This window comes from Euwallacea fornicatus, chromosome 19, assembly GCF_040115645.1.
Source record: "Euwallacea fornicatus isolate EFF26 chromosome 19, ASM4011564v1, whole genome shotgun sequence".
Taxonomy (NCBI): Eukaryota; Metazoa; Arthropoda; class Insecta; order Coleoptera; family Curculionidae; genus Euwallacea; species Euwallacea fornicatus.
The window spans coordinates 1,838,536-1,864,246 of NC_089559.1; the positions used below are offsets into that span (position 1 = coordinate 1,838,536).

The window sequence follows — 25,711 nt, forward strand, 5'->3', positions numbered from 1 at the left end:
GGGATTACCAGATCTAAATCCTTGTCACATTTATCTTTGGGGGTTCTCTGCAAAGTTTGTTGTTTACGATTGAAATTTACACAGTGGCAGAGTTACGTAAGCGGTAACGACCGTCACAGAAATAATTGGAGGAAAACTATATCTCCTAACAGCATGTACCTAAGGCGAGTGGCATTTTGTGTACATGGAACCAATGGCGACAATTTCCAATGCCTTTTGTAGCTAGTGTCGATGTGAATAATAAAAAGGTTTTGTAATTCATTAAAACTTTCATGTGGGCATTTTTCGGTCACTTTTGAGATGTCGAAAAAAAGTTCCATAAAGGTTTTGTTTAGTTTTTTGAGATCTATGTCGTAGTAAAAAAAAAATCTATTACTCTGTATATTTTTAAATATGAAGTGCGTCATAAAACTTTTTGGTTTGTTGTACTCTAAATGTGATTTATACGCTATTTACACCCTTGTTTCCTTGTAGGGACTTCTGCAACATATATTTTATTTAGACACAGTTCTATTTTCTCACAAATCGTCTGAAAATTTTCAGTATTATAAAAAAAAATTGTGCGCTCAAACCACTAAAAACACAGTGGCGTAATCAGGTTTTAAGAACAGTTAGCACAGACGAAATTTGGCTTTCATCCGCCGCTGCTTTTAAGTTTTTTATGATGAAAAAGATTTTTTTAAGCGACAAATTCGTTTTTTAGAAAAAGTCAGTGGTTCTCAGGTTAGGTATTAAATAAAGAAACTTAGCACTTTGTATGAGTTATTTCTTATCTGAGTTTTACCTTTGTAAATTTAGTTTGGATACGCCCTTAATCATAATGATGCAAAGGATAGTCGAAACTATATTAATATTCTGGAAAAATCAACGTTTTAACTAAGGTCTAAAGACAGCTAAAAAATTATGAATTTTGGCCGTTTGTTTGTAAACTTACCTAAGTTGTATCGTCGCTTGCATCTTGTTTCGACACGCCCCTGATTTTTACAACTTCTCGACAATTCAAAGGCTAATTGGAACTAATATTCTGAGAAAAATCGCGGGGCATTAAGCCTTAAAGGCGATTATAGAAATTAACAATATCTCACTTTGCATGTGAATTCGTTATACAGAGTGCACCCACTCATGTCACTTTGTAAGATTTTACACGGATACGCCCCTGATTTTTTGTTTAAATGTAACTGAATCTAATAGCGCGGCGGCTCTAATGTTTGGTAATAAGTCAGCGACGTGCGTTGTGAATTTTAACAGTGGAGCGATTTTTCAAATTGGCCGGTCTCGTCCACCAGTTCCACGGAGAAAAATCTAAGCTATTTAACGTAAATTTATGACCTAACATTACCAAGAATCTATTTTTGGACTTTTGTACTTCTGCGCTATTCAGTTTGGTCAAAAAAAAATAAAATAAAAACGACATTGCAGGTCGCTTAAGCACATCAGTTAATCAACATAAAAGCCATGACCATTTTGATGTGGTCAATGAATATCAGCCCCGAAAAAGCGCAATTCCGATCAACTTGCCATGAATAAAACATAAACTTTAAAAAGTGAAACCGATCCTGAAAGAAAGTTGAATAATGTGAAGTATTATGATTGCGGTCGCATGTCCATCTGATGTTAATCACGGGCCATCTGATAACACGTAAAAACTTTGGCAAGACGACGGATTTTTCCACGCATTTTAAACCATGGCTTACTTTTTATGTTACACCACTAATAAATAAACCTGTCATGTCGGCTAAATGGCTGTATTTGTCCATTTCAAAATATCTGATTTACGGGGCTTTGATGACGGTTTATGAACACATGTTCCAAAAGAAATGTCCCTGTTTATCTGAGGAACTAGGTCTTTGCACTAAGAAGTACTAAGAAAGTTTGCAATAAAAAAAAATTATATATATATATATATATATATACAGCGGCGTACCAGAAGGTACAGCATCCGGAACTTGAAAGTGCGAAATTGAGCAGTATCCGCCACTGAAGATGCCTCGAGTCCGACCAAAGCGCCAGTGACGTAAGCGAACGCAATCAGACAAATTTCTCGGAAGAATTCGGCATTTCAACGATATTTCTGCGCAAGATATTTTTGAGAAATTGAATTCTGTTAAGTAGTGTGCGTTACTGAGTCCGACATTTTCTGTCCTTATTCTCGGTCGAGGCAAAGAACGTTTTACCCAACGATATGTGTTAATAATGCAATGAATTTTCAGCAACATGGCAGATTTGAAATTTGCTATTCGATCAGCTATTGAGAAAATTGTAGTGCAGAAGTCGAAGTGGAAACCGCGGTACCGCCTGTACCGTCTGAAAGTTGATACATTTCTCTGCAAACTATCGTGTTTCTTTGACAAGATAATTCCTGGGGAAGTACCAGGAGCAGAATAATTGCAATGTCCTATGAATGTCACCTTTGCCCTCGCAAACTGAGATTTTCACGATGATATGAAAAATGACTAGAAACTATCAGGGACACATTCGTTACAGTCTTTTTTGATCACCAACTGTGTTGTGGAAGTTGCGCTCTACGAAAAATTCTATGATAACAACCAAAGTGGAAACCTCGGCACCACCTATAACAGTTAATACACGACAATTTTCTCTACAAACTGTGAATCTGCCATGATGATATAATAAATAACTAAAAACTATCAGGGACACATTCGTTACAGTCTTTTATGATCAGCACTGTGCTGTGGAAGTTGCGCTCTACGAAAAATTCTAGAATAGCAACCGAAGTGGAAACCTCGGCACCACCTATATCAGTTAATACACGACAATTTTCTCTACAAACTGTGAAACTGCCATGATGATATGATAAATAACTAGAAACTATCAGGGACGCATTCGTTGCTGTCTTTTATGACCACCAACCCGACTGTGGAAAGTTGCACTCCACGAAAAATTCTAGAACAGCAATGAAAATAGGAACCTCGGCACCACCTATATCAGTTAGTACACGATAATTTTCACAACAAAGTGTGAAACTGTCATGACGATATGATAAATAACTAGAAAGTATCAGGGTCATGTTCGTTGCAATCTTTCATGATCACCGACTCTGCTCCGGAATAGCGCACTGTATGAAAAATTGTGGTGCAGCAACCAAAGTGGAAACCTCGGTTCCACCTACGGCAGTTGATAAATGATGCTTCGCTTTACAAATTGTGAAGTCTTCATAATGATTAAGTAGAAGGGAGGCACTGAGGTCAGATATGTTACAGCCTTGGATGAATATGAATTTTGCTTTTGTAAGTTTCCCAACACGAAAAATTCCTCTTCAAATACCGAAGTGGTACGACCTATATCATTTGACACCTGGCACTTTTCCCTCCTAGCCGTGCAGGTTCCATGAAAATTGCAATAGTTTTTACTCACTAACGGTCTTATATTTTACTATTACTTCCAACGGAACGCTACTAAACTGCGCATGCGTTAAGATCACGCATCAAAGGGGTTACACCTGAAGGAATTTTTATGGAATCCGAAACTATTATTCTGCTCTTAATTATTAATAAGAGATTCAACCTTCATGCGTAGGAATCCTCAATGCGAGGAACAAGGATAGGAATAAATGAATGTGTAATAAATGCAGACAATAGGGTTATAGTTGGTCGTTACCAGTTAGCACTTACGCAAAATATTTAAATCAAGTAACCGCAATAGAAAATGCGCAATATTTTATTCGCTTAATAGTCTCGGCAGCCAATTTTTTTACGCGCTAGTTGCTCGTTTAAGTGCGCTTTGCGTAAGTGTATCATCCACGTTGATTTAAGTGTGCAAAGGGGTTAGGAGTTGCCGGCCTTGAAAACAGATGCTGTAATCTATGTTTTCGTGTCAAAAAGTGGTATAAGAATGGGTATGAAATCCTAAAAAAATCTTTCTCCTTTTCATACGACTCAAATAGCGATGTTTCATGTCGTTACTTTACAGGGTTCTAAGTTTTTGACGAAATCATAAGAGATCTTACCGAAGGTAATCTGGCACGCCTCTGGCTATTTTCCACTCTTTCCAGCCATGCGATGCTACGAAGAGTCGGCAAGTGCTCCCTCAATGGCACACGTTGCTTATTTGAGCTGTAAAAAAATCTGGAAATTGAGTCGTTTTTACCGGGATACTTCTGTCTAACACTTAAAGAAAAAGTGTTGGAGAATATTTAATTTTGTTTCAGCATAGTCTCCTTTGAGCTTGGCTCACTTTTCCCAGCAAAGTTTTAACGATTCTATGCCCTTTTTATAGTAAGAATATTTCGAAATTCACCTCTTCGTTATTGTCATAGCTCTTTCCACCGAGCGATTATTTTCAAGTTTGGAAATTTGAGAGGGCTAAATCTGGCAAATGCGGCGGGTGAGGGAAAAGTCCGAAACCAGTTGATTGATTTTCGCCATCGCGATGACGGAAATGTGGACTCACGCGTTGCTTCAATGGCAAAATACTTTCTCTTTCTCTAAATGGGGTCGCTTTTGACACCATCGCTTTTCTGCAGATGTAACGGTTTTCGCCTTCCCTGGAGCTGATTCTTCCCTTTGAGTTCATTATTTTGACTGCTCTTTCGTCCCAGGTGTGAAATGACAGACTCACGCTTCATCAATTATAGTGAATCAACGGAAAAATTTGGCTTCATTGTTGAGGAATTTTGCCAAACACTTCCTTGAAACGTCCTCACGGCGCTCTTTTTGTTCATCGTGCGCACAGCTTTCTCGTACGGTCAATCACGAAAGTATTCACACGGTATTAAGTTTTTAAGGTAAAATCCTTTAATGCTTTTATACATCGTTAACAAAGATATACTATAGTTTATGAAAATAAATTAATTTTTATTAAATTGGCTAAAAATAAAATAAAAAATAATTAGATACAACCAATATAAATTATAATGTTACTTCTCAAATCATAAAATGTAACCTACAAAAGCATTCGAATATAATAAATTTAAATAGATTTTCAGAGTTTTAATATTTGGTTGGGCCCCTTTTGCCTCGATTACCTCTTGTAGACGTCGTGGCATGGAATGCACTAAATTTTGCGTCCCTTGGACACCAATAGAATTCCAGGACTCCGAGGTACACTGGTCAAAACAATTACGGAATATTTCAAAATAAGTTTTTTGTGCCACATGAAACGTACGAAGACAAAATATATGTGTAATATGAAGTTTTTATTGATAAAATAAAGCTCTTCTTGTTGTTCAAACTTGATTTGACCAGTTGTGCCAACCCTGTATAAAATTGTGCAAATTTTTAAATTAAAAGACGATGGTTATCCAATGTAATTTATTAATTCGGTCCAAAAATTAGTGTTTAATAATGAGTACGACCTCCTCTCAGTGTTAAAAAGGCTGGGAATCGTGATGGTATTGATTCAATCAAGGTGTCGAAGACGTCTTGGGTAATTCCATTCCGTCCTCCATTTAGGACATTTCGAAGATCTAGGAATAGTTCCAGGTGGTAAATTTCCGGTTGCAACACGTCTTTCCAAAGTATCCCAAACATACTCAATTAGATTTCCATCTGGAGGACTGGTGGACCATATCATTCTCTCAACATTCATTTTATCCAAGCAGTTGTTCACGATGTTAGCATGATGTGGACGAGCATTATCGTATTCATTACCCATTGGTCCAGCATACGGCATCACGATAGATTGGAGAATTTCATTAACACACCTGTTGGCGTTTAAGGGACCACTGTCGATGAAGTAAAGATCTGTATGTCCGCCAAGACTAATACCAGCCCATAACAGGATGCCGCCACCAGTGAGATCTTTCTCTGATAAACTGATGATTGTTTCGTATTTCGCATTCCCGCCAAATTAGAACCCGTCGATTATCAGGTTCTAAAGTGAGGCTAAACTCGTCACTGAAGAGTACCAGTAATTACGGGTCTAATTTCGATGAAGCTCAGCCCATGCTCTTCCTGCTCTTTTATGTTCCACAGTCAGTGGAACACACACCATTGGTTTTCGGCTACACAATCCGACATTGTGGAGCTTATTTCTTATGGTTTGAGAGGACATAAGCCTTTCGGTACCACGAGCGAACTCGCTTCTTAGGAGTGTTGCATTGACATTGCGATTTCTTCTCGCGATCAACTGGAGAAATCGGTCTTCCCTGGGCGTTGTTGGTGATGGCCGACCTTGTCCTGGTCTTCTTCTGACGTTTCCTGTTTCAACTAATCGATTCCACAATCTTGAAACTGCACTTTGGCTGACGTTAAACACTTGAACAACATGCGTTTATGTGCAGCCAGCTTCGAGATGCCCTATGGCTCTCCACGCCTCACTTTTCAGCCAATCATGTTGCTGGTCCATTGCAGAAATAATGAAATGAAAAAATTGCAAACCGCTTATTCTTGAGTACAACAATCCGACTGATGCCTAACTGGCGCTTAAATGCGTTTTTACACTCTCTGCGAGAATTCAAGTTAAAACCTGTAAAATCTACAAATACTGTCTACTGTATGCATTATTGTCCAGTTTAGTCCTGTAAAAGTATTATTGTTCTAAAGGAAATAGGCGAATGAAATTGGATAAAGAAATTATATTCATAAATAATATAATATCCCCTAATTGTTTTGAGTAGCGCACATTGGGCTAAACTGTCCTTAGGGGTGGTCGGGTGGGTTCTTGGTTTTTTTTTCGAGTTCATCCTACAAATGGTCGATGGGATTCATATCTGGGCTTTGTGGTGGAGTTGGTGATAAACGAGGGTTATTATAAATCAACCAAGTTTTCACTGCACGGGCTGTGTGCTTTGGATCGCTGTCCCGTTGGAAACATTAATCTCTTGGCAATTGGTTTACATTTTTTTTCAAATTATTTTTTAATATTTACCAATATTTCATTCCATCCATAACTCCGTCTGTGAAGACAAAGTTTTCAACCCCACTTGCCGCCATGCACCCCCGCACCGTCGCTGAGCCACTCCCATGTTTAACGCGTGCGCGTAAATTTCCAGGATCTAGTTCTGTATTCTTTTTTCCACCACACTTTTTGGTGTCCATTACTGCCAAAAACGTTGTTCTTGCTGTCATCAAAGAAAAGTACTTTAGCACAAAATGTGTTATCCTTAGTTATGTATTCTTTTGCAAAGTTGTGATGATTTTTTCCCTTTTTCTGGCTGATATAAGGGTTCTTTCCAGGAACTCCTCCATGTATCTTGTTACTTCTTAACAAACGACTACATAACTCAGGATGTACTTCTTTTCTAAATTGGGTTGAAACATATCCCGCTGATTTTGGTGCTGAAATAAAAGGATTTTTCTCATTTCCACGTAAAACCCATAGACTTCACGTTTTGTCAGTTTCTTTGGTTTTCCTTATCCGCGTTTTTTGACGATATTTCCCTGTGTCATATTTTTTTTTAAGACGTACGAGATAATTAATTTACTTTTATTTAACAAACGAGCAATTTTTCCATGTTTTTATCTTCATTGTGTCATTTTGGTATTAATTCTCGTTCGCGAACTGTTGTTTCACTTTTCTTCTTTGCAATTTTTATAAACAACGATCTACGGTGTCAAATACTGTTTAGCTATTAACTTGACAATGTTAACTGACACATGTTTGTACATTTTGGTCAAAATATTATTTACAGTTCGAATTTTCTTCCCTTTTTCAAATGTTCGAATACCTTTGTGGGCCAATGTAAAGAATATTTCAAATGCCTTTTAAACAGGGCGGTATTTGTTATTATTTTTAGTAGCCATTTATCTATATAGATTATCTTCTTGATAATATACTTTAATTTACCATATGTTAACTAAATAGCAATATTACGTTCTTATTTGTTTCGTTCGAATACTCTCGTGACTGACTGTATCTAATTGTTCGGTCAAAATGCAATGTGCAGTACTTTTTGAAATACTTATCATGCCTGTTAACTAGGTCGATTTTAACCGACGCTCTTCCACAAGAGTTTTGCGGATTTTCACTACAATGTCTGGGGCGGTCAAATCTGGAGTGTCATCGGGCCGAGAACCGCCGTGGAGTTCGCCTTGGCAGCTCTTACGATCGTATTTAAATTCTGTCAGACAATATTTTACAGTTGCGAACGAAGGACCAAATTCCCCAAAAATTGAATCTAACTCCGTTTTGAGAGGGACTAAGACCTTCCGGAAAAAATTTTTGAATCACGTATTGATTACCGATGTTTTCAACGTTCACGAAATCTCAAAAGGCGTTCACTAAAAATGACTCGGCAACAAACACAAATCAACATAGGACCATCACACTTTAGACCGAATCTTTTTAAGGTTATTTCAGGTTAGGTTGCAATACAGGCAAATACTTGATAAAAAATCGCTATCTATAAGCAGGTCTGGTACTTCTGGGATAATCCTCGCATAATTAAGTCGGTGAAAGACTCGAATATCGCATCTCTGGCTGTCGTTTTCGGTCCTGTAGGCCTTTGGTATTTGTACTGTTTGACTTTAAACTCATATTGTAAAAGGTCGTGAGACAATTAAGTGCTTATCAGTGGCACACACTCACTGTTTCAATGGAAAAAAAAAACAAATTTACACCGAGATTACGACAAGCAATGAGACAATTACTCGGTGACTTAAGCTGTTTATGGGAGGGAATTTGATTTAACGCGTCCCATTCCTCCGTCTCTGGATACTTCCATGTTATATAGATTTCCTCTGAGTAATTTGCCTCCTTAAGTTCCCACAAACGCTGGAATCGGCATCTTACGCAGTTTCCGAGATTCCAATTGTTCGCTTCTAAGATGGATCGACTTGCCTCGGTTTAAAAGGCGCATGAATAATGATTTCTGAGCGGTGCTGAGTCTCAACTCTCTTATGAACTATACTCTTCCGAGAATTCCGAGTGAAATTTCTAAAAATTGCTCTGATTTTGGTGCGGATTTAAATTTTGTTATCATCAAGAAGAACTAATGAATTTTCCTAGCCCGATGGGTGTTCGAACCCAAATAAATTACCTATAAGGGTGTTGATGAAAATCATCCTCCTGCCTACACTGACTCTACAGAAGCAACCTGTGCTATAAGATGCCGGTTTATTTCTGAGTCACGACGTTTCTGAACTGTCCTCTCCGGTCTTCTTCCCTGAAGCCGGGAGGAGGTATTCTTCCCCTTTTAGTTCAGACCAACTTCAAGTTCATGGATGTGAAAGCCGTCTTTTCTTGCTCATTTAATTGCCATTTGTTTCCACGAAGCAAAAATAATTGTGTCCGAACCCAGTGGCTCAGAAGTAATTCCTTTGCCTTGTAAGTCGTTATCGCAGCCTCTCACCTGTCTACTTGACGATTTCTTAGATTGTCCCTTCTCTGTGCATAGGATCGACACCAATCTTCGCTGCATCATATTTACTTCTCTCTGTTATCAATGTTCTTGATAATTATTTATGAGAGCCAACGAGCCACACATCTCCGGATTGAACATCTTTCTGCTGTTCAAGTGCAAATTGATGTGGAAACAAACCATTATTGGCAATTAATAAAGCTTAAACATTGACTCTTTTGGCGGTCATGCAACGCCTGCGGCTGTAGCTTTGGAAGGTCACTTGGCTTAACCTACAGTCACGATAACATTATCTGCATTTTACCAATTAAATCACCAACTGTGCTGAAAAAGATCGCCATGGTTCAGTGGCTTTTATTTCATTTTGACACTAGAAACTTGGCAAGCCCAGAAAAGGAAGTTATATCAATACTTTCTTAGAGTAATTTATAAGCTTAAGTTACGTGTGTGTCATCCACGAAATGAATTATTACGCATTATATGAAGATATATGTTTACACATATCTTCACATAATATATCAAATATTTATTTACTTCATCTCAACATAGGTAATTGATCGTGCCTGCATAACGTATCAATTATTGCTTCTCTTTGTTGCATAATTACACAAATTTGAAGAGGTTCAATCGAAGAAAACTTTCAGATTTTTCTTTCGCCGAACGGAATTCTTGTCTCGCTACCAACACCATTTCCTACCAGACCGAAAACATAACCTACTAACTTCATTGCGGTACCATTACCCAATCCATCCCAGTACAGGCAAGATAAATGCACAAATAGAGCATGAAATCAACCACGAAATGGAACACATCCGCCAATGCTCAATAAGGCGGATTCTTGGGGACAAAAACAACAGAAGTTTTTTGGTACTTTGCGACATCCTCAGGTGCTGCAACAAGAGTGATTACTTGCTAACCTGAGTTGCTCAATGATAATCAGATAACGAGTATTTGGGTGTAACTGCGTTAATGTCGCAGATGTCAAGGACGGAAATATAGTCACAATTATTGTTCTTTTGTTTTATGTATACAGAGTGAGTCGCGAGGACGGTGTAAAATTCAGCAGCGTGCTGTATACGAAAATTAAATGCAAAAAAACTCAAAAGCCTTATCCGATTTTCATTTGTTTACAAGTTAGAGCGTGAATAACATTGAAACGTAAAATTGAAAAAGTTCATAAATTTCATAAGAAGACATTTTAACAAATTATCATTTTATTTATCCCATTGTTGTGTTAATAATGCTCGTAAATACCACCATTGGCTCCTAGACATTTTCTACTCTGTCTATGAATAGCATTCGTTGCTCTTTTGATGGTTTCATGTCTTTCTTTAACGTCAGCTGCAGCATTTCTAATATACGCGTTGAATTAATGCATTTTTAGTGTCCACTTTCACTCTGTACACCTCATTTTTAAACCGGTCCAATAGGCAATAGTCTAATGGTGCGAGGTCTGGAGATCTTGGGGGCGAAGCAACAGGGCCACCGCAACCGATCGAAAGTCTTGGGAACTTTTTGCCTAAATGGTGCTTCACCTGTGAAGCAGAATGTGCAGAAACTCCATGGTGCTAACAGTGTATCTGGATGTTTAAAGGAATATACGTGTAGTATTAATGCCGTCACAGGTGAATGTTGCTTCATCTGTAAAAAGAATGCGTGATGCAGCACAATGGTTATTACTAATCAATTCACAAAATTCCCTACGTTTAGCATAACCTTCCGGTTATATGTGCTGTACCTTCCATACATTATATGGATATAATATGGATATACTCATGGAGTTCGTTTATTACTATTTGTTGTGGAAAGCCCAAGTCAGTAGCCGGTTCTTGGTGAGCTGGTCGTTGCGTCTCCTTCTGTTGGATCTAAAATATTTTCTACTTCTTCCAAGTTTTGTTCACTAGATCATTCAAGTGATACGTTCATATTGGGAAGCCATCCGGTCTCGCACAGATTGCTGAAACCTCAAATATATACGTTTTTAGAAGGAGATTTTTGATGTGGGAACCATTAACAATATTCTTCAACAGCAGCCCTAGCATTATCATGATAAAAACCGTAAACAAACACCATATCTGCCCTTTCTAGATTTAATTCAATCTTTGGGACTTTTTAACAGATTAGTTGAATTCGAAAAAAAACCGTCAAATCAGTATCAGTATCGCCAATAACAAAAGTATTTTTATTTACGCTATAAGTTGCAAATTAATGAAAATCAGATAACAAAATTTCAGTTTTTTTTACATTTACTTTTCATTTAAATACGCTTCTGAAGTTTGGCACGATCCTCCCGATTCACGCGGTATGCAAGTGAAAGAAGTGACGGTTGACCACACAATGCAGCCTTGAGCTCGACAAAAAACTATAAAATCACATTACGAATTTGATACGCAGAAATAAAGTTTTGAGAAAAAGCCTTAAAGAATACCCACTCCGAAATAAACCGTAATTCATTTATTGCGCGTCGACTACAAGCTCAGAAATATGCGAAAATCACTTGATTGCTCAGAAATAATAGCTCTGAACTAAATAGTTTCGTCTTCCTCCTGTTGGCACCCATAAATAAACTTTTCATTTAATTCGCTCCTAATGTTAGCTTCAGAATTAACAATAGTCGACTCAGAAAGTAGGTAAAATTACTGTCTCTCTAAAATCTATATTTTTTTATATTTTGTTTGTGAATAGACTTTTTGAAAAGGACCTTCTAAAAATTGGTAACTATCCAAAAATCACACCTACACCAATGAAGTTTATGACGAGGAACCAACGACCTACAGGGTATAAGCGGAAAAATATCTAATTTCATTTATTCAAAACCAGTGAAGTACAGGATCCGTATTTGAGAACTTGATAAACTGGACTTGAAAGACCTTAATGGAAAGGAAATGCAAAAAATTTGTAATTGCCTAAAGAAGCGATCTACGCCACTGACTGTTGGGAAGAGTAATGAAGTAAGTACCGAGTGTAAGCAGCTTACTTCTCAATTATTACTTCATACAAATGACGAATAACGCAACGTAATTTTTCAGTTTAAAAAATAATTTAGAGGGATGCCGCAAATCGTCTTTAATTGCTTCTGATGTACCGTGCGATTCTAAATTGTCCTCCATCCGCTTGTTAACTCTTTAACGACCGATTATTTCTTAAAATTCAAAAACGGCATAAAATAAGACAACAAATACCATCTTTTGACGTTTGTTAATTTTTTCAAATATTGCTTACGTCATCAGTAGCACAAAATTCCCGATTAAAAAAAATTAAAGCATGGGTCATGTGACACATTAAATTAAAGATCTTTCAAAACTCCGTTCAATGGTCTATTGCGATTCAAAATCTGTCGGTTAGTTTTTGAGAAAAGCGATTATAAATTTGGTAAAAATCGCAATACAAATCCAGTTAAATAGTACGTAAACAATGAAAAAACTTGTTTGTTAATACGAAATTGGTTTGTTTTCAGTTTTGTGCCCAGAAAAAGTCTTTGATTATTTTTGTTTAGTGCTCCTTTTTCTCCAAAGATTTGTTTATAAGCACAAAATCGAAAACAAACCAGTTTCGTATTGACAAACAAGTTTTTCCATTGTTTACGTACCATTTAACTGAGTTTATATTACATTTTTTGGCAAATTTATGCCTGTTTTTCTCAAAAATTACTCGATAAATTTTAAATCATAGTACACTATCGAATCTACTTATGAAATACCTTTAATTTGAGGTGTCGCTTGGTCCATGTTTCAATTTTAAAAAATCGACCATTTTGTGGTACCGAGGACACTAAGTGACTAAGCAACATTTGAAAAATAAACAAAGGTTAAAAGATACTACCTTTTGTCCTATTTAATGCTGCTTTTGAATTTAAAAAAGTAGCAATTTGTTTAGGAGTTGATAGGGGGAAGGGGGGTAGGGTACCATTCAGAGGTGCACGGTATTAGTATAGAAATGAGTGTCGTCCAAACTATTTTATAAATTTCTCAAACTCCTGGTAGCTATAACGTATTGGTAGCCTCAGAAACAGTTGAAAATCGTTCTCCCCACTACTGAACCACTCAGAAGTAACTTCTTCTTTTTTTTATAATTTCTGCAGGTTCCCTAGGTTTGAAGCTTAGAACTTTGTGTCACATAACAGATGATATCTTAAGATGCCTTCCTTTACGTTTCCTCGCATTGAATGCAATTTTCGCAATGTTTACCGCAGAATTATTTTATTACACTTCGGTTCGGCACAGTTAAATGCTCCATCAGAGTACCATCTGGGTAACCACAAACGCGTTACTGGATTGTTATTGCAGGAGGCTGTAAAACCAATAAGACATTTAGGCAATCGCCTTTTTTCAGACAAGTCCGCACTAATCCAATTAGCGTTGGGCATTGGGCAAACGAGGCAACTCTTGTAACAATTCTGCCCATTTTAATGTTCAAACCTTATGTTCCAATTCATAAAGATTCGCTATGGTTACACAAGATGTACAAAAAAACGACAAGCCTTGTTATTAAGAGTATTGAAACAATCATGTCGGATGTACAAATTTTCAATAATGTTTGAGTAGTGCGTTGTTAGTCGTATTAGGCGTATCGGTTTAATCGGTCGGTATAACAAAAAGTTATATAACCGTTATATAACGAAGATTCTGCTGTTATAAGATAAGGATTATTTCGCGTGAAGATCGAGGACCGTTGGATCCACGCACTCACGATGAAGTCGCTTTGGACCAGTTTTTGTGAAAATTCATAACTTCCTTATTATTGACGATGAGCCCCTCGACATGGTACTCGTTTCCAGCTGCTTTTTCCCAGAAAGGCGAAATTTAATGTCAGTTTCGACGTGGCTATCACTCAGTTCAAGAAACCACCTTCAAAGGACCTCTCTCGGCCTCACCGAAGTGTGCTAATCAAAAATAATTCTGTTGCATTGATTGGCCATCAAAACACGACCAGAACTATAAGAAATTCACATTTTAACCTCAATAATGGCTCATGTTCAATCAATCCGTGCATAAATTACCCTTTTAGTTTCGTTGGCGAAACGCGTGACAATCAACGTGAACGGTAAGTCGAAAACAAAGAATCACAACCGGTGGCGCCTGAATTAGATTTTTTTATGGATACGAGCATGTGTTTCATAGGCCTTAAGGCGAAATGAGTAGGTGCTAGATGAGACTAAAAAAAAAAAATGATCACCGATCAAGATTCGGAATAATTTTTTCTATCTTGATCTAAATGAAATTCGTCGATAAAGTCGATCTTAGCAGAAAGGTGGTACTTTTATCTATAAAATGTGACATTTCCATGAATATCTGGTGACTAATAGAGAAGTATCGGCTAGAATTACTGCGACGTTCTACAACTGGTGATGAAGTTTCTCCGTTTGGAAAACTCAAGCTTAGAAATCGAATCGCAACTATCGGCACCACTTACACCAAGTAAAGGCTGCCACCTTTCTGAATATGTTAAAAAATTGTCACCATGATCTAGTAATTACCTGAAAAATATCAAGGCCCCATTCATTATACTCGTCCACAAACAGACCTCGAGCTTCATTTTCTATTTATACCTGTTTTCTCAAACACCCAGTATTTGATGAAACAAAAAACGCGTTGCACTGACTATACCTCACCATTTTAAGCCATTTGTGAACAGTTATTGGCAATTAATCAATTTAAATGAAATTAACAACTTTGCAGCTCTTACGAAACCTTCGATGACCCAACATCGGTTTAGACAAGATCATATTACTTGAGATGATTCAAATAACTTGTTATTACATTAATATGGTTTAGTTACACGTAGAACAATAGAGGATTACAATATTGCAACACAATGAATCGGTACCTACTTAAAATGCTCCTTGTCATGAGAATTACAGTCCAGTTATTCACATGTGTAGTGTTATACTTCTTGTGGGCTTGGCGATATGTGATAGTACTTTTCAAACTTTGCGAGACTCAACCAACTCTATTCGATAATAAAAACAACAATAAATAACACACGAATTACTTAAACAAATTAACTGCTTAGAACACTTACTTTAGCGTACACGGCGCAGTGGGGGTGGTCCGAACCCTTCTGTCCTCTCCAGTACGAAACCTTATACGCCGTAAATGGTATATGTACCCAAATAATAATGATATATAAAATAGTACATTAAATAATAACAATATATTAAACCGATGCATATACCATGCGACTCTAAATTGTACAATTCGATATGATGTTGGAAATCACTCGCTGATGTCGCAGTTCCAGTCGACGGATATACAGAGCGATTCGCCACGTAGTGAACACGGAATATGTTTATGTAGAGGATTTTAAAACAAGTAGATTTTCCATATGATATTTTTCTCTTAGGCCTTCGGTTGCCGAAATATTGGCGACCAGACTGGTGTCGAATTGTTTTGAATAATTTAGACGTCCGTCATTCTCAACAATAGTCTCCTCACCTTATACCGGGGTGTCTCCAAAAGTTTGTATTGCCCATATATATTATGCAAAGAACTTTGCGTCAGTTCAGGTAGAGGGAAATTGATTTGTTTTTGATTTGGTGCTAACAAAAAGTCTTTGGTTATGTCTATAAATTATTAGTGTTTTCAATAGAGTGAATAATTAGTTAGTTGTGCCTGTGTTAGAAGGAAAAGTTGAAACTGGACTTAGTTTGCTGAAGCTATACGAAACTACCATGCTGCCGCAAGGTTATCCGATAAAAGATTTTAAAAAATAGTATTATTATTATTGTTACAAATTAAATGAATTATCTTATTATTTTTCATTTCGTATCAAGAAACGAGTTTTTTGTAGATTAGCATACTAAGTAAATTAAGTTATATACAGTGTGATTTTAAATTGTCGAACCCCCCCTTACTTTTTGAAAATTTATAATTTTACATTTTGAAGGCAACTTTAAATAGGGCATAAATATTATCATTTGACATTTGATCGTTACTGTAAAATTTGTTTATGCCGTTTGTAGGACAAAACAGCCGATTTTTTACAAATTGAAACACTGGTCGGGCAACACCTCAAAATAAAGGTGTTTTAAAATCAATGTATTCATTTTTGAAAAAACAACTATAAATAATGCAAAAAAAATAAATTAAAAAAAATCAATAGAAATTTAATTTAATAGTACATGACAATAATAAAACTTGTTTATTGATTCAAAATAGCAAATAACAAGATAATTAATGTAATTTATAACAATAATAATGATAGTAAAATTTAAACAAATCTTTCCTCAATTACCCTTTCGGTAGCATAGTAGTTACAACCAGCTGCAAAAAAAATAAAGATAACCTCAAATCTTTCTTCTAATGCACGTATAACTAACATATTATTCGCACTTTTAAATACTCCCTTACAATTTATAAAAATTAGAAAAATAATCAGAAACTATTTGTTAGCACAAAATCAAAAACAAATCAATTTCCCGCTGTCTGAACCAACCCAATTTTCTTGACATTTTACATATGCCTGTTTTTGAAAATGCCCCGGTATGAGTTTACGAGAACATTCTCAGAAATCCAAAACATTCGAAACGATTGGAAATCGATCTAACTGCCAGTATCTTAGCAATCAAAAACACAAAAGAAAAATTTCCGATTAAAAAACGACTTGTTTTGAGATACTCCACATGCACATGTTCTGTGTTCATGGCGAATCACCCTGTATATCTCTCGGCTCGAACTTCGACATCAGCGAGACATTTCCAGAACAATGTCGAATTATTTCGAATATAATAGTCATTAATAAGTTTTCGAAAATGTTCTCGTAAGTGTATACCGGGGTCTCTCCAAAAAGAGTCGTGTATGCTGCCTATGTATATATGTATAAACAGGGTGTTTCCTAAATGTTAGGCAAAAATTTATGGGGCTATGCTCTGAGTAATTTTAAGAATTTTTTGTCCGTTGGCGGTTTTAGTAAAAATGCTTTGTTCCCTAGATACAAGGCCATAAATATTCATTGACTAGATTTATTGAACCCGTACCACATACCACGTGTTCAGGTTCTTCTTCCCACAGATTTTCCCTTGAGGATTGCATTTTGTCAATGGCTTTTGCATATATTAGTGCAAATTCCGCAACTGCTGTCGTTGATTCTCCTTACCGATGAAGCAAATTTCTCGAGAAATGCAGTAAGGAATTTTCATAACAATCATGCATGGGCCGAAGAAAATCCATACGAAGTACTAGAAGTTAATTTTCAACACCAATTTTCGTTAAACGTTTGGGTTGGAATTGTGGGCGATTGGCTAATTGGACCAATACTTCTACGAGAAAGTCTTACAGGCGCAGTTTATCGCAATTTTTTGGAACGATCTCTTCCTGAATTTCTTGAAGATGTACCATTGGCAACCAAAAATGTAATGTGGTTTATGGACGAGGAGCACCGGCGCACTTTAGTAGGATTGCTCGCGAATTTTTAATGGAAACATATGGAGATCGCTGGATTCGTCGTGGTGGACTTTACTTATGGCCAGCTCGATCCCCAGACTTGAACCCTCTGGACTATTTCCTATGGAGTCATTTAAATTTATACTAGTCCACTGAAGAGTTGATAAATCGCATAATTAATTAGTGCAATTCAATAAAAAACAGTCCTGGTGTTTTCACAGGAATTCGGCTGTGAATGAGGAGAAGATTAGAAGCATGCAGCCAAGCTGCCGGCAGACATTTTGAACCATTATTCTAGTTTTTAATAAATTTCATGAAAAACATTTATTACCTTGTATTTAGGGAACAAAGCATTTTTCCTAAAATCGTCAAAGAACAAAAGTTTTTAAAATTACTCAGAGAATAACCCCCTAAATTTTTGCCTAACATTTCGGAAATACACTGTACATACATGTATTTCTTCGATGGTTTTAGAATGATAGATTTGAGACTTCTCATTGGGAGGTGAGTTTTGAATACTCTCTAGTGAGATGCCTACCACTGATTTTCCCCTAGAATTAGAGAAATTCCAGGGTGACATATGGTCTTCGGCACAATGGGAACCCAGAACTTTCACGAACAGGAATAAAAGCAAACATATTTAATTTTCAAATTAAAAATTGAGTATTTTATTTCTAACAGCATAATAATACCTACTGTTCAAATATGCGAAGGTTTAATCAAAAAAGAAGACAATGCTATTGGCGATAAATAAAATATAAATTATATAACTTTTGCTGTGTGGGAGCAAAAATTGATTATAATCGTCTTCTTATTTTTTTTCCAACTTAGAAAGCACCTATTTTCGGTCAGCTTTCTCGTTGAGCAATAAAGTAACAAAAACGGACCCAAAGCCCTTCAATTTATCACTACTTGAACAAAACTAATTAAAATCCCGAATTTTAACCTTTATTATTGCACCATCAAGGACGAGCAATTAAATATAATTTAAAATCGTTTTTCTGCTTTCAGAACCTGCAAATGCGAAGACGATTGTTGAAGATGACTCCGACATGTACATGGAACACATTGAAGACGACCATCAGCCGGCTTCGAGTAATTACCAGGCGGGAGAATGGTATGTTAAATTATAGTTTAGAGTTTAATTTTAGTTTTTGTTAAAAGTGAAGGTTAATACTGCACTTTGCATATCGCGAAAACTCTTGTGAAGTGTGAACGCTTCTCTAGTCAGCTAAAAGGCATTTTAAAATGAGCTTTACCACCGCTTTTCTTGAAAAAATAAATCAGGAGAAATACTAAGTTAAGATTTTTACCTTCAGAATTAAAGGGGCTAGATAACTGAGTCTGCAAATCAAATTAAAGGAATCTTAAATGTGAACTTACAATTTTTTTTTAGTATTAAATTCATGCATATTTTATTCTACTTCTTCATCTTGGTTTCTCATCCGATCTTTATCTTTCTATCCCTATCTTTATCTCATTTATTTTTATTCTAGTTTATTTGTTTTTCTATTGCAATTTCGTCACACTCGATGTAGTTGCGTCTCGCTTTTCTCTTTTGGCTTTCTAGATCTTTCTACTTTTTCATTCCTCCATTAATTTATTCTCTTCTTTTCAGGTATACTTTCTTTTCTAGGTGGGACTTATTATCCTCCATAGCATCCGTTTCCCTGCATTTAGTTATGGAGCTACAGCACCCGTTTTTTTTTTTAATTTTTCTCATCATTTCAAATTTACTCCTCTTATCACCGAATTAGCAGAATCTAATTCTCGCTCTTACTTTTTACATACTTTGTAAACGTGTCTTTTCCTTGTCTTCTCATCTTCTTTTGTTATAGTCACGTCAAATGTCGTCGTGCTCCCTCTTCTGTATCCAAACCGCTATTCTTAATATTTCCCCTCTTTACGTTATTTCCTGGTCCTACCTCCCTTTTCCACTCTATCTTTTTTTATTTTTTTTCTTCTGTTCGCTCTTCCACTGAACATTTCCGACAATATTTTAATTCATAAACTAATAATTTTAATGATTCCCTTATATGATTATCTAAAATATTATGATTCCCTTCATGATTGTCATCAAACCTCATCCTTTCTTCTCTCATGAATTTAACTTTTGCATTCATCTCCACCCCCCGATCTTCAATTTCGATCTCATTTCCTTGATTTCCTTCGCCATCTTTCTACGATCTCTACTTTTGTCCGTGTTTATATTGCTCCTTCCCTTTCTCTAATCTGTAAATATTCCTGCTTTCACTTCCTTTTTTTGTACTTCTGGTTTCTCCTTCTGTTTATATTACCTTCCGCATTCTTCAGCATAATTTTGCTTTTTCATCTTTTCAGGTTCCCCTCATTTGGTCGGGCATATGAGCCCTATGACCATCCTCCTTCAGGACACTCAAGACCTGCATTTTACAACACTTACCAGCAACAAGAAGGAGCTTATAGTCAACGAAACGAGCCATTCCAGCAAGACCTCTCTTTCAATCAAGCAAAAACTTACCCCTATAAGAAGCAAGTGCAAGTGCAAGCCCAAACTCAGCAAAACTCCAAAGATGAGGCAGCTGCTCTCTTAGGTAGGAATCCTTCTAAAGCTTCAGAGTGTAATCAAATTGTATTGATTTTTAATGCAGGAGATGGAAATTTTGGTATAATTCGAGGAGGAACGTTCTACCCCGAAAAGGACGGATATGAAAATGAGGGAGGGGGCTATGATGATTTTTCCTCTTACTTCCACAACGGCCACGGCCGACCCTCTTATTCTTTCAGATCTAATCCCAAACCAGGTATCTCTTTGTGATTTTCTGTAAATACTCCGATGATTAAAATGACTATTTCAGTCAAGCAACAGCAGTTCGAAAACTTCAGAGATTTCGCAGACATCAACAGCAACGCTCCTGTAGAACGTCAATACTCCCAATACGTCGTCGTATATACCAACAAGAATGGAACTAGAATTCAGACAAATGAGCCTAAAGGGAGCCTTGAGAACCAGGCTAAAGCTGTGCAAATCGACGTAAAGAGACCCAAAAATATCTTGGAAAGTCTTGCATTGCTAGACCAAGGTGACAACAAGAAGGGAGGCCAAGAGGAGATGGTTTATCTGACAAGAACTATGATGCTCCCCTCTTACAATCAAGGGGATCTCATAGAGATCACTCCTGAGAAGAAACAATCAAAGTCCAAGAGGAAGTTGGCCGAGCTTCTTCCAGAGAAGAAGCACAAGGCCAGACTGGTGCAGAAGGCCAGAGATATGAGTGAGCCTCTATTAGCTCTGAGTTGATTTTGAGGCCGGTCCCTGTGAATTAGACCAAGAACTTTCTTGAGAGTGTTGGTGATGTGATAGGGAAAAATAAGTATAGAGAAAATGATGAAACTTTTTTAGCAAAAGTTCCTTTGCAAGGGTTACAAAAGCAACTCTTCTACAATCTCCCTTTAAAAAATTCCTCAAGGAACAATTCCACGCATTCATTTCTTAAAAACTTGGGGGATTTTTCTACTTCATAGTGTCTACGTTTTCAGAAGTAACCAAGCAATTTTCAGCATTACAAGCTGCAATAATATGACTGATTACTTAGTACTTACATTTTACATTTTAAACTACTTAAGAATGCTTTTCTTCTCCACTTCTTCTGCATCTAAAACCATTGAAGAACGTAGAATAGTTATCGGCATTGATATTGAATTAAGTATCTGTGTCAATGCTTGTAGATGACAAAGACCTTATACTCTCCTTAGACCATGATCTAGTTCTATTTCTGCAATATTCCTTTACACGTTACAAGTGCATAAATGCATAGTTTTGGACACTCCTTGTATACGTGAATTGCAGGTAAATACTATAGCTTTGTATGTAGTTGGTAATAGTATGTAAGTATGCTATCGACGTAGTGGCTAGTACTTGTTGAATCTGTAATATGATAGATGTATTATTGATAAAATAAATTTATTTTTCTATTTAATGCAGTATGCCAATATTATTTAATAGTATTTAATAGTATATATACTACTAAAGTGGAGGGGCAACTCGGTTTGGCAAAACTATTGGACTATGTTACTTTTATAGTAACATTTGAAATAATTGCGATTCGGAAGTTCCAACATGCAAAAACGCTATAATTCACATTCGATTGGTTAAAATCTATTAATTCTCGTAGTTACGCCAATGTCCGAAAGAAGGTAGCAGTAGTGACAGTAGCTACACCTTCCACACTCATCAATTCTAACGTCACCTGCAGTCGTATTTGCGAACTTAATAGAAACTAACTTGCAAAACACGACAGATGCCGCCGTCGTGTTTAATTGAACTCACAACTTGCAAAAAATTAAAAGGGAGCGGTAGAGCTATCGTTCAAAAGGGGGCGCTATCGTCCGCATTTTACTGGGGATGTTTCTACACTGAATTCAACTTCTTAATAATTTTTTTCTGGTTTCACGTTCCTGCTTTTAACGTATGGAACACTGTTACAGGATCGTGAATAACTTGATTGCAAGTATTGAATTGGTCTTTCAGGAATTTCGATTAATTTCAGGTTGATTTTGACGGTACGTCCATATGTGTTATTCTGGTTAATCCGGCCGAGATTTCAACAGTTGAAAATCCCGCTACAAGGAATTCGCATGTATACAGATGCAGTTCCTAGTTAAAGATGCATGTCGAACCTGAAAAACTTTGTTAAGTCCCATTTCGCCACCACTCTAACAGAAACAACCGAACACTAATAAAATTATACAACTTCCGCCGTACTCCTCCTGTTTTCCAAGCATAAAAGTATGTAAAACAAAGTTTCATCAAGATTTCAGACAGGAATTTTCAACAGGAAACCCCCTGTTATTTGAGCCTGTTCCTGCAATAAAGGGATAAATCGCGTTTTATGGTTTTACGGTCCTTCAGAGCCGGCCGAGTAAATTGGGTTGAATAAAGCCCTCGTCACTTAATCGAGCGCATTATTCATCCGGGGGGTTTATATCAGGGTTTTGTCAAATAAACTGTCATTATTATTTGTCTTTTTTTTCACGAAAATATCCCAAAAACGGCCTTAAGGTCCCTTCCTTTTATTAAGTTGGATCGCTACTGCGCTGTTCAATAGTAATCAACTATTAATAGCAAATTTCGTTGCCGTCTCTCTCTAAATGACAAACATCGTATGCAGTAATCAGTCGAGGCAGCAATTCGGAGATGTAAATTACGTGAATCATGTGCAAATCTAAACCCAAGTAGTATTATTTCAAATTGTTGTTATTCTTGATAAAAAGCTCATTGTTTGTAGGGCATCGACAAGTGACCAACACATTAACTTATCTCACTTTAGTTCCTCTCAGCCCGAAATCAGTTGAGGTCATAAATCTCTATAATATTAAGAATAAATATAATGGATTTGTTTGTGTTCAGTAAAGTGATTTTTCTCCTCTTCTTTGAGGTTTTTCGATCTCTAGCACCACTTGCGGAGGGTGCAGGTAAGAGCTTAATTACTTCACTGTTTTTTAAGTGGTAAATGTAAATTCAACAAGGTTTTTTTGATTGGTAATAACAGATAATCAGTAGCTGAATGTCACTTCTAATGAGTTAATTTGAGCCTCTTTTATCATGGAAATGCTGCATGAAGAATCAGTGCTTTGAGGACTGAGTTTTTGGTTTTCATGTGGAAGAGTTTGAGACAATTTCAAAAGGGCTGGAATGTAGCCACAAACCGTTCCAATTTCTATGTTTTTGAGGTAAAATGCAACTTTTAATGTACGCACGTTAACAGCACTGTCGCTCAAGACGTTTAGGCTCACTTAATTCTTATAGAAAAATAATGGATGCTTTAGATGGGTACCTATCTAAGCCGGGATGTTGTTATTCATCAGTGGCATATACATCACAACTTTTCTCCCTGTAGTAAATTAAAAGGACATTAGAAAAGCATAAAAAATGCACTGACGCAGAACGTATATTTTCCTAACCAATTCGATATTTTTTTATCGAAAAGTCAAAAATTCTAGACACACATACCTGCGCTTTATCAATTCCGAAAAACTTTTCTTGTGGTTTGTGAAGAGCCAAAGTTTGCTATATCTATTGGAATACAAGTTTTGACATCTCCTATTCGACATTTAGTTCAAATAAAAATTCCAAAACACACGCATGCCCCTGACTTCTCATCACAAGTGAACTTAAGTCATTCGAGTCCACACTTTACTTCCCACCTAATACTTAGGTGTACCAAGTTTCATGTTACAAATTATCATTTCAAAACACCTTCTCCTTGCAGCCTGTACCTTCAACGTTACAAACAAAGCAACTGAAAGGTACCAGCCGATACCTTTATTCAACTCTTCATCTGACTACCAATTGGCAGTACCATACCAGGGTACCATTCGTTTGGCAGCGGGGCAAAACATCAGTTTACTGTGCGCAGGAAACAGGAATTATGTCCGGCAAAGTAGGTACTATAATAAAATCTAAAATGGATTTAAAGGTGCAATTCCAGCAAATGCAAACATAAGTACTGTGACTTGCATTGAAGGGGACGTGGTGAAATTATTTAGGAACGTTTACAAATTTGAGGAAATCCAGTGCAAAAATGCCGTACGAGGGGAAGTACGGAATACAAAGACCAAGTGTGGTACGCATGCACAAGAGGGGGTGGTATTCCGAATTGGATACCCGCCTTCGAGGACTGATTGGCTCACTTTAATATCTATATGCTACATACCAGAAAATGGAAACACTTTATACACTCGGCACGTAATACATGGCAAAGAAATTAAGTGTAATTTGATATCTTCGATGTCTTAAATGTTGTTGAGCTAATCGTGTTCTAGATGCGTCAAAGACGTCGTACAGACCATTCTTCAGTACTGCAGGAGAGATGTTTAATATTACCTCATCAGTGGCGTACAAACAGGCCTATCAGAAATCCACTTTTAGTAGCATTTTGGGGTCCTCAGTGTTAGCTAGTCGCTATATAAACCGCAAATATTTCTTGGCCAAAGGTCACCTGTCCCCAGACGCAGATTTCCTGCTGGCAACTGAGCAATATTCCACTTACTACTATATTAATGTGGCCCCTCAATGGTGAGTATTTCTGTGATTTAAAACAAAATGATGCAGTTGATGGAATACTTCGTCTAAACTGGCAGAAAATACCATTATTAATTAATTTTTATATTATAATTTTTAGGCAAATTATCAACACTGCCAATTGGAAGAGCGTAGAGTTCACTATGAGAAACATGGCTACTTATTATGGATATCTGGAAGTCATTACTGGCACCCATGGTATTCTGACCTATAACGATTCTGATAACATCCCTCAACCTATATCTTTGGGTAATAAAAGAATGTATCATATAAATCTATGATACACTCTAAAAACTATCTTTTTTTTAGGCACGAATGGCATTCTTCCAGTTCCAAAGTACTTCTGGAAAATCGCGTATGAACCCAAGACAAGGAGAGCTATAGTTTTCATCGTACTTAATGACCCTCACACTAAAGATGCAACACCAGACGTTTTTTGCCAGGACACATGTTTGGAACATGGATTTTTGAAGAACGCTTGGAAGAATGCTTCTTCTGGATACGTTTTCTGCTGCAGTGTGAGCGATTTTAAAAAGGAAGTCAAGAGTTCTCCTGAATTAGAAGTGTCCGCAGTGCTACCAGATCCGTGTATTGATGATGATGATGAACACGTGGCTCTGTATAATAAAACTCTCACCAAATTTTCCTTAAACCAAGCAAAATTTAGGTGCAACCCCGTTGCCGGTAAATTAATATGGCTGCAACATACCAATGGAAGACCCATTTTACCATTCAACTAAGTGTTAAGCTCCAAAACGATAGGCCATAAATTAACCCAAAAATTGCCTTTTAGCCTTAGTAGGAGTATGTTCATCAACCCTCAGACCTAGTACTTAAGACCTTCGCGATAAACGTAAAAGGGTTCTTGGCCGAATTGTGTTGAAGTGTAGTTCATTGACCGAACCTTTCATTTTTCATGAACCTGATTGAAGTGTATAATTTAACCGTTAAATAAATTGATTCGAAAGTCGTTCCTGAGTTTGCTGTTCCAAGATCTATTACATTTGA

The 25,711-nt window shown here is 36.8% G+C and overlaps 2 protein-coding genes across 2 annotated transcripts in view; both read left to right on the top strand.

Annotated features, from left to right (window-relative positions):
- The window catches only part of LOC136345358 (uncharacterized), a 46,875-nt gene extending 25,276 nt beyond the window's left edge, over positions 1 to 21,599 (top strand). Inside the window, exons 2-5 of the mRNA XM_066293584.1 lie at positions 18,652 to 18,757; positions 19,981 to 20,213; positions 20,271 to 20,423; positions 20,478 to 21,599. Coding sequence (XP_066149681.1) covers positions 18,652 to 18,757; positions 19,981 to 20,213; positions 20,271 to 20,423; positions 20,478 to 20,920 — 935 coding nt within the window. The 3' untranslated portion in view covers positions 20,921 to 21,599. The remainder of the gene's footprint in view (positions 1 to 18,651; positions 18,758 to 19,980; positions 20,214 to 20,270; positions 20,424 to 20,477) is intronic.
- A 1,159-nt stretch (positions 21,600 to 22,758) lies between these two features.
- LOC136345302 (uncharacterized) lies at positions 22,759 to 25,673 on the top strand. Its single transcript, XM_066293453.1, has 7 exons — positions 22,759 to 22,854; positions 22,908 to 23,094; positions 23,892 to 24,062; positions 24,111 to 24,392; positions 24,445 to 24,697; positions 24,804 to 24,952; positions 25,013 to 25,673. The coding sequence occupies exons 2-7, from the start codon at positions 23,010 to 23,012 to the stop codon at positions 25,441 to 25,443; spliced, it is 1,371 nt and encodes a 456-aa protein (XP_066149550.1). The 5' UTR covers positions 22,759 to 22,854; positions 22,908 to 23,009; the 3' UTR covers positions 25,444 to 25,673.
- The last annotated feature ends 38 nt before the right edge of the window (positions 25,674 to 25,711 follow it).

Coding starts and splice junctions, on each gene's coding strand:
- LOC136345302 (XM_066293453.1), top strand. CDS start 23,010: ATGGATTTGTTTGTGTTCAGTAAAGTGATTTTTCTCCTCTTCTTTGAG. Junction 24,063..24,110: donor CAGGAATTATGTCCGGCAAA/GTAGGTACTATA, acceptor GTGCAATTCCAG/CAAATGCAAACATAAGTACT. Junction 24,393..24,444: donor ACATGGCAAAGAAATTAAGT/GTAATTTGATAT, acceptor ATCGTGTTCTAG/ATGCGTCAAAGACGTCGTAC.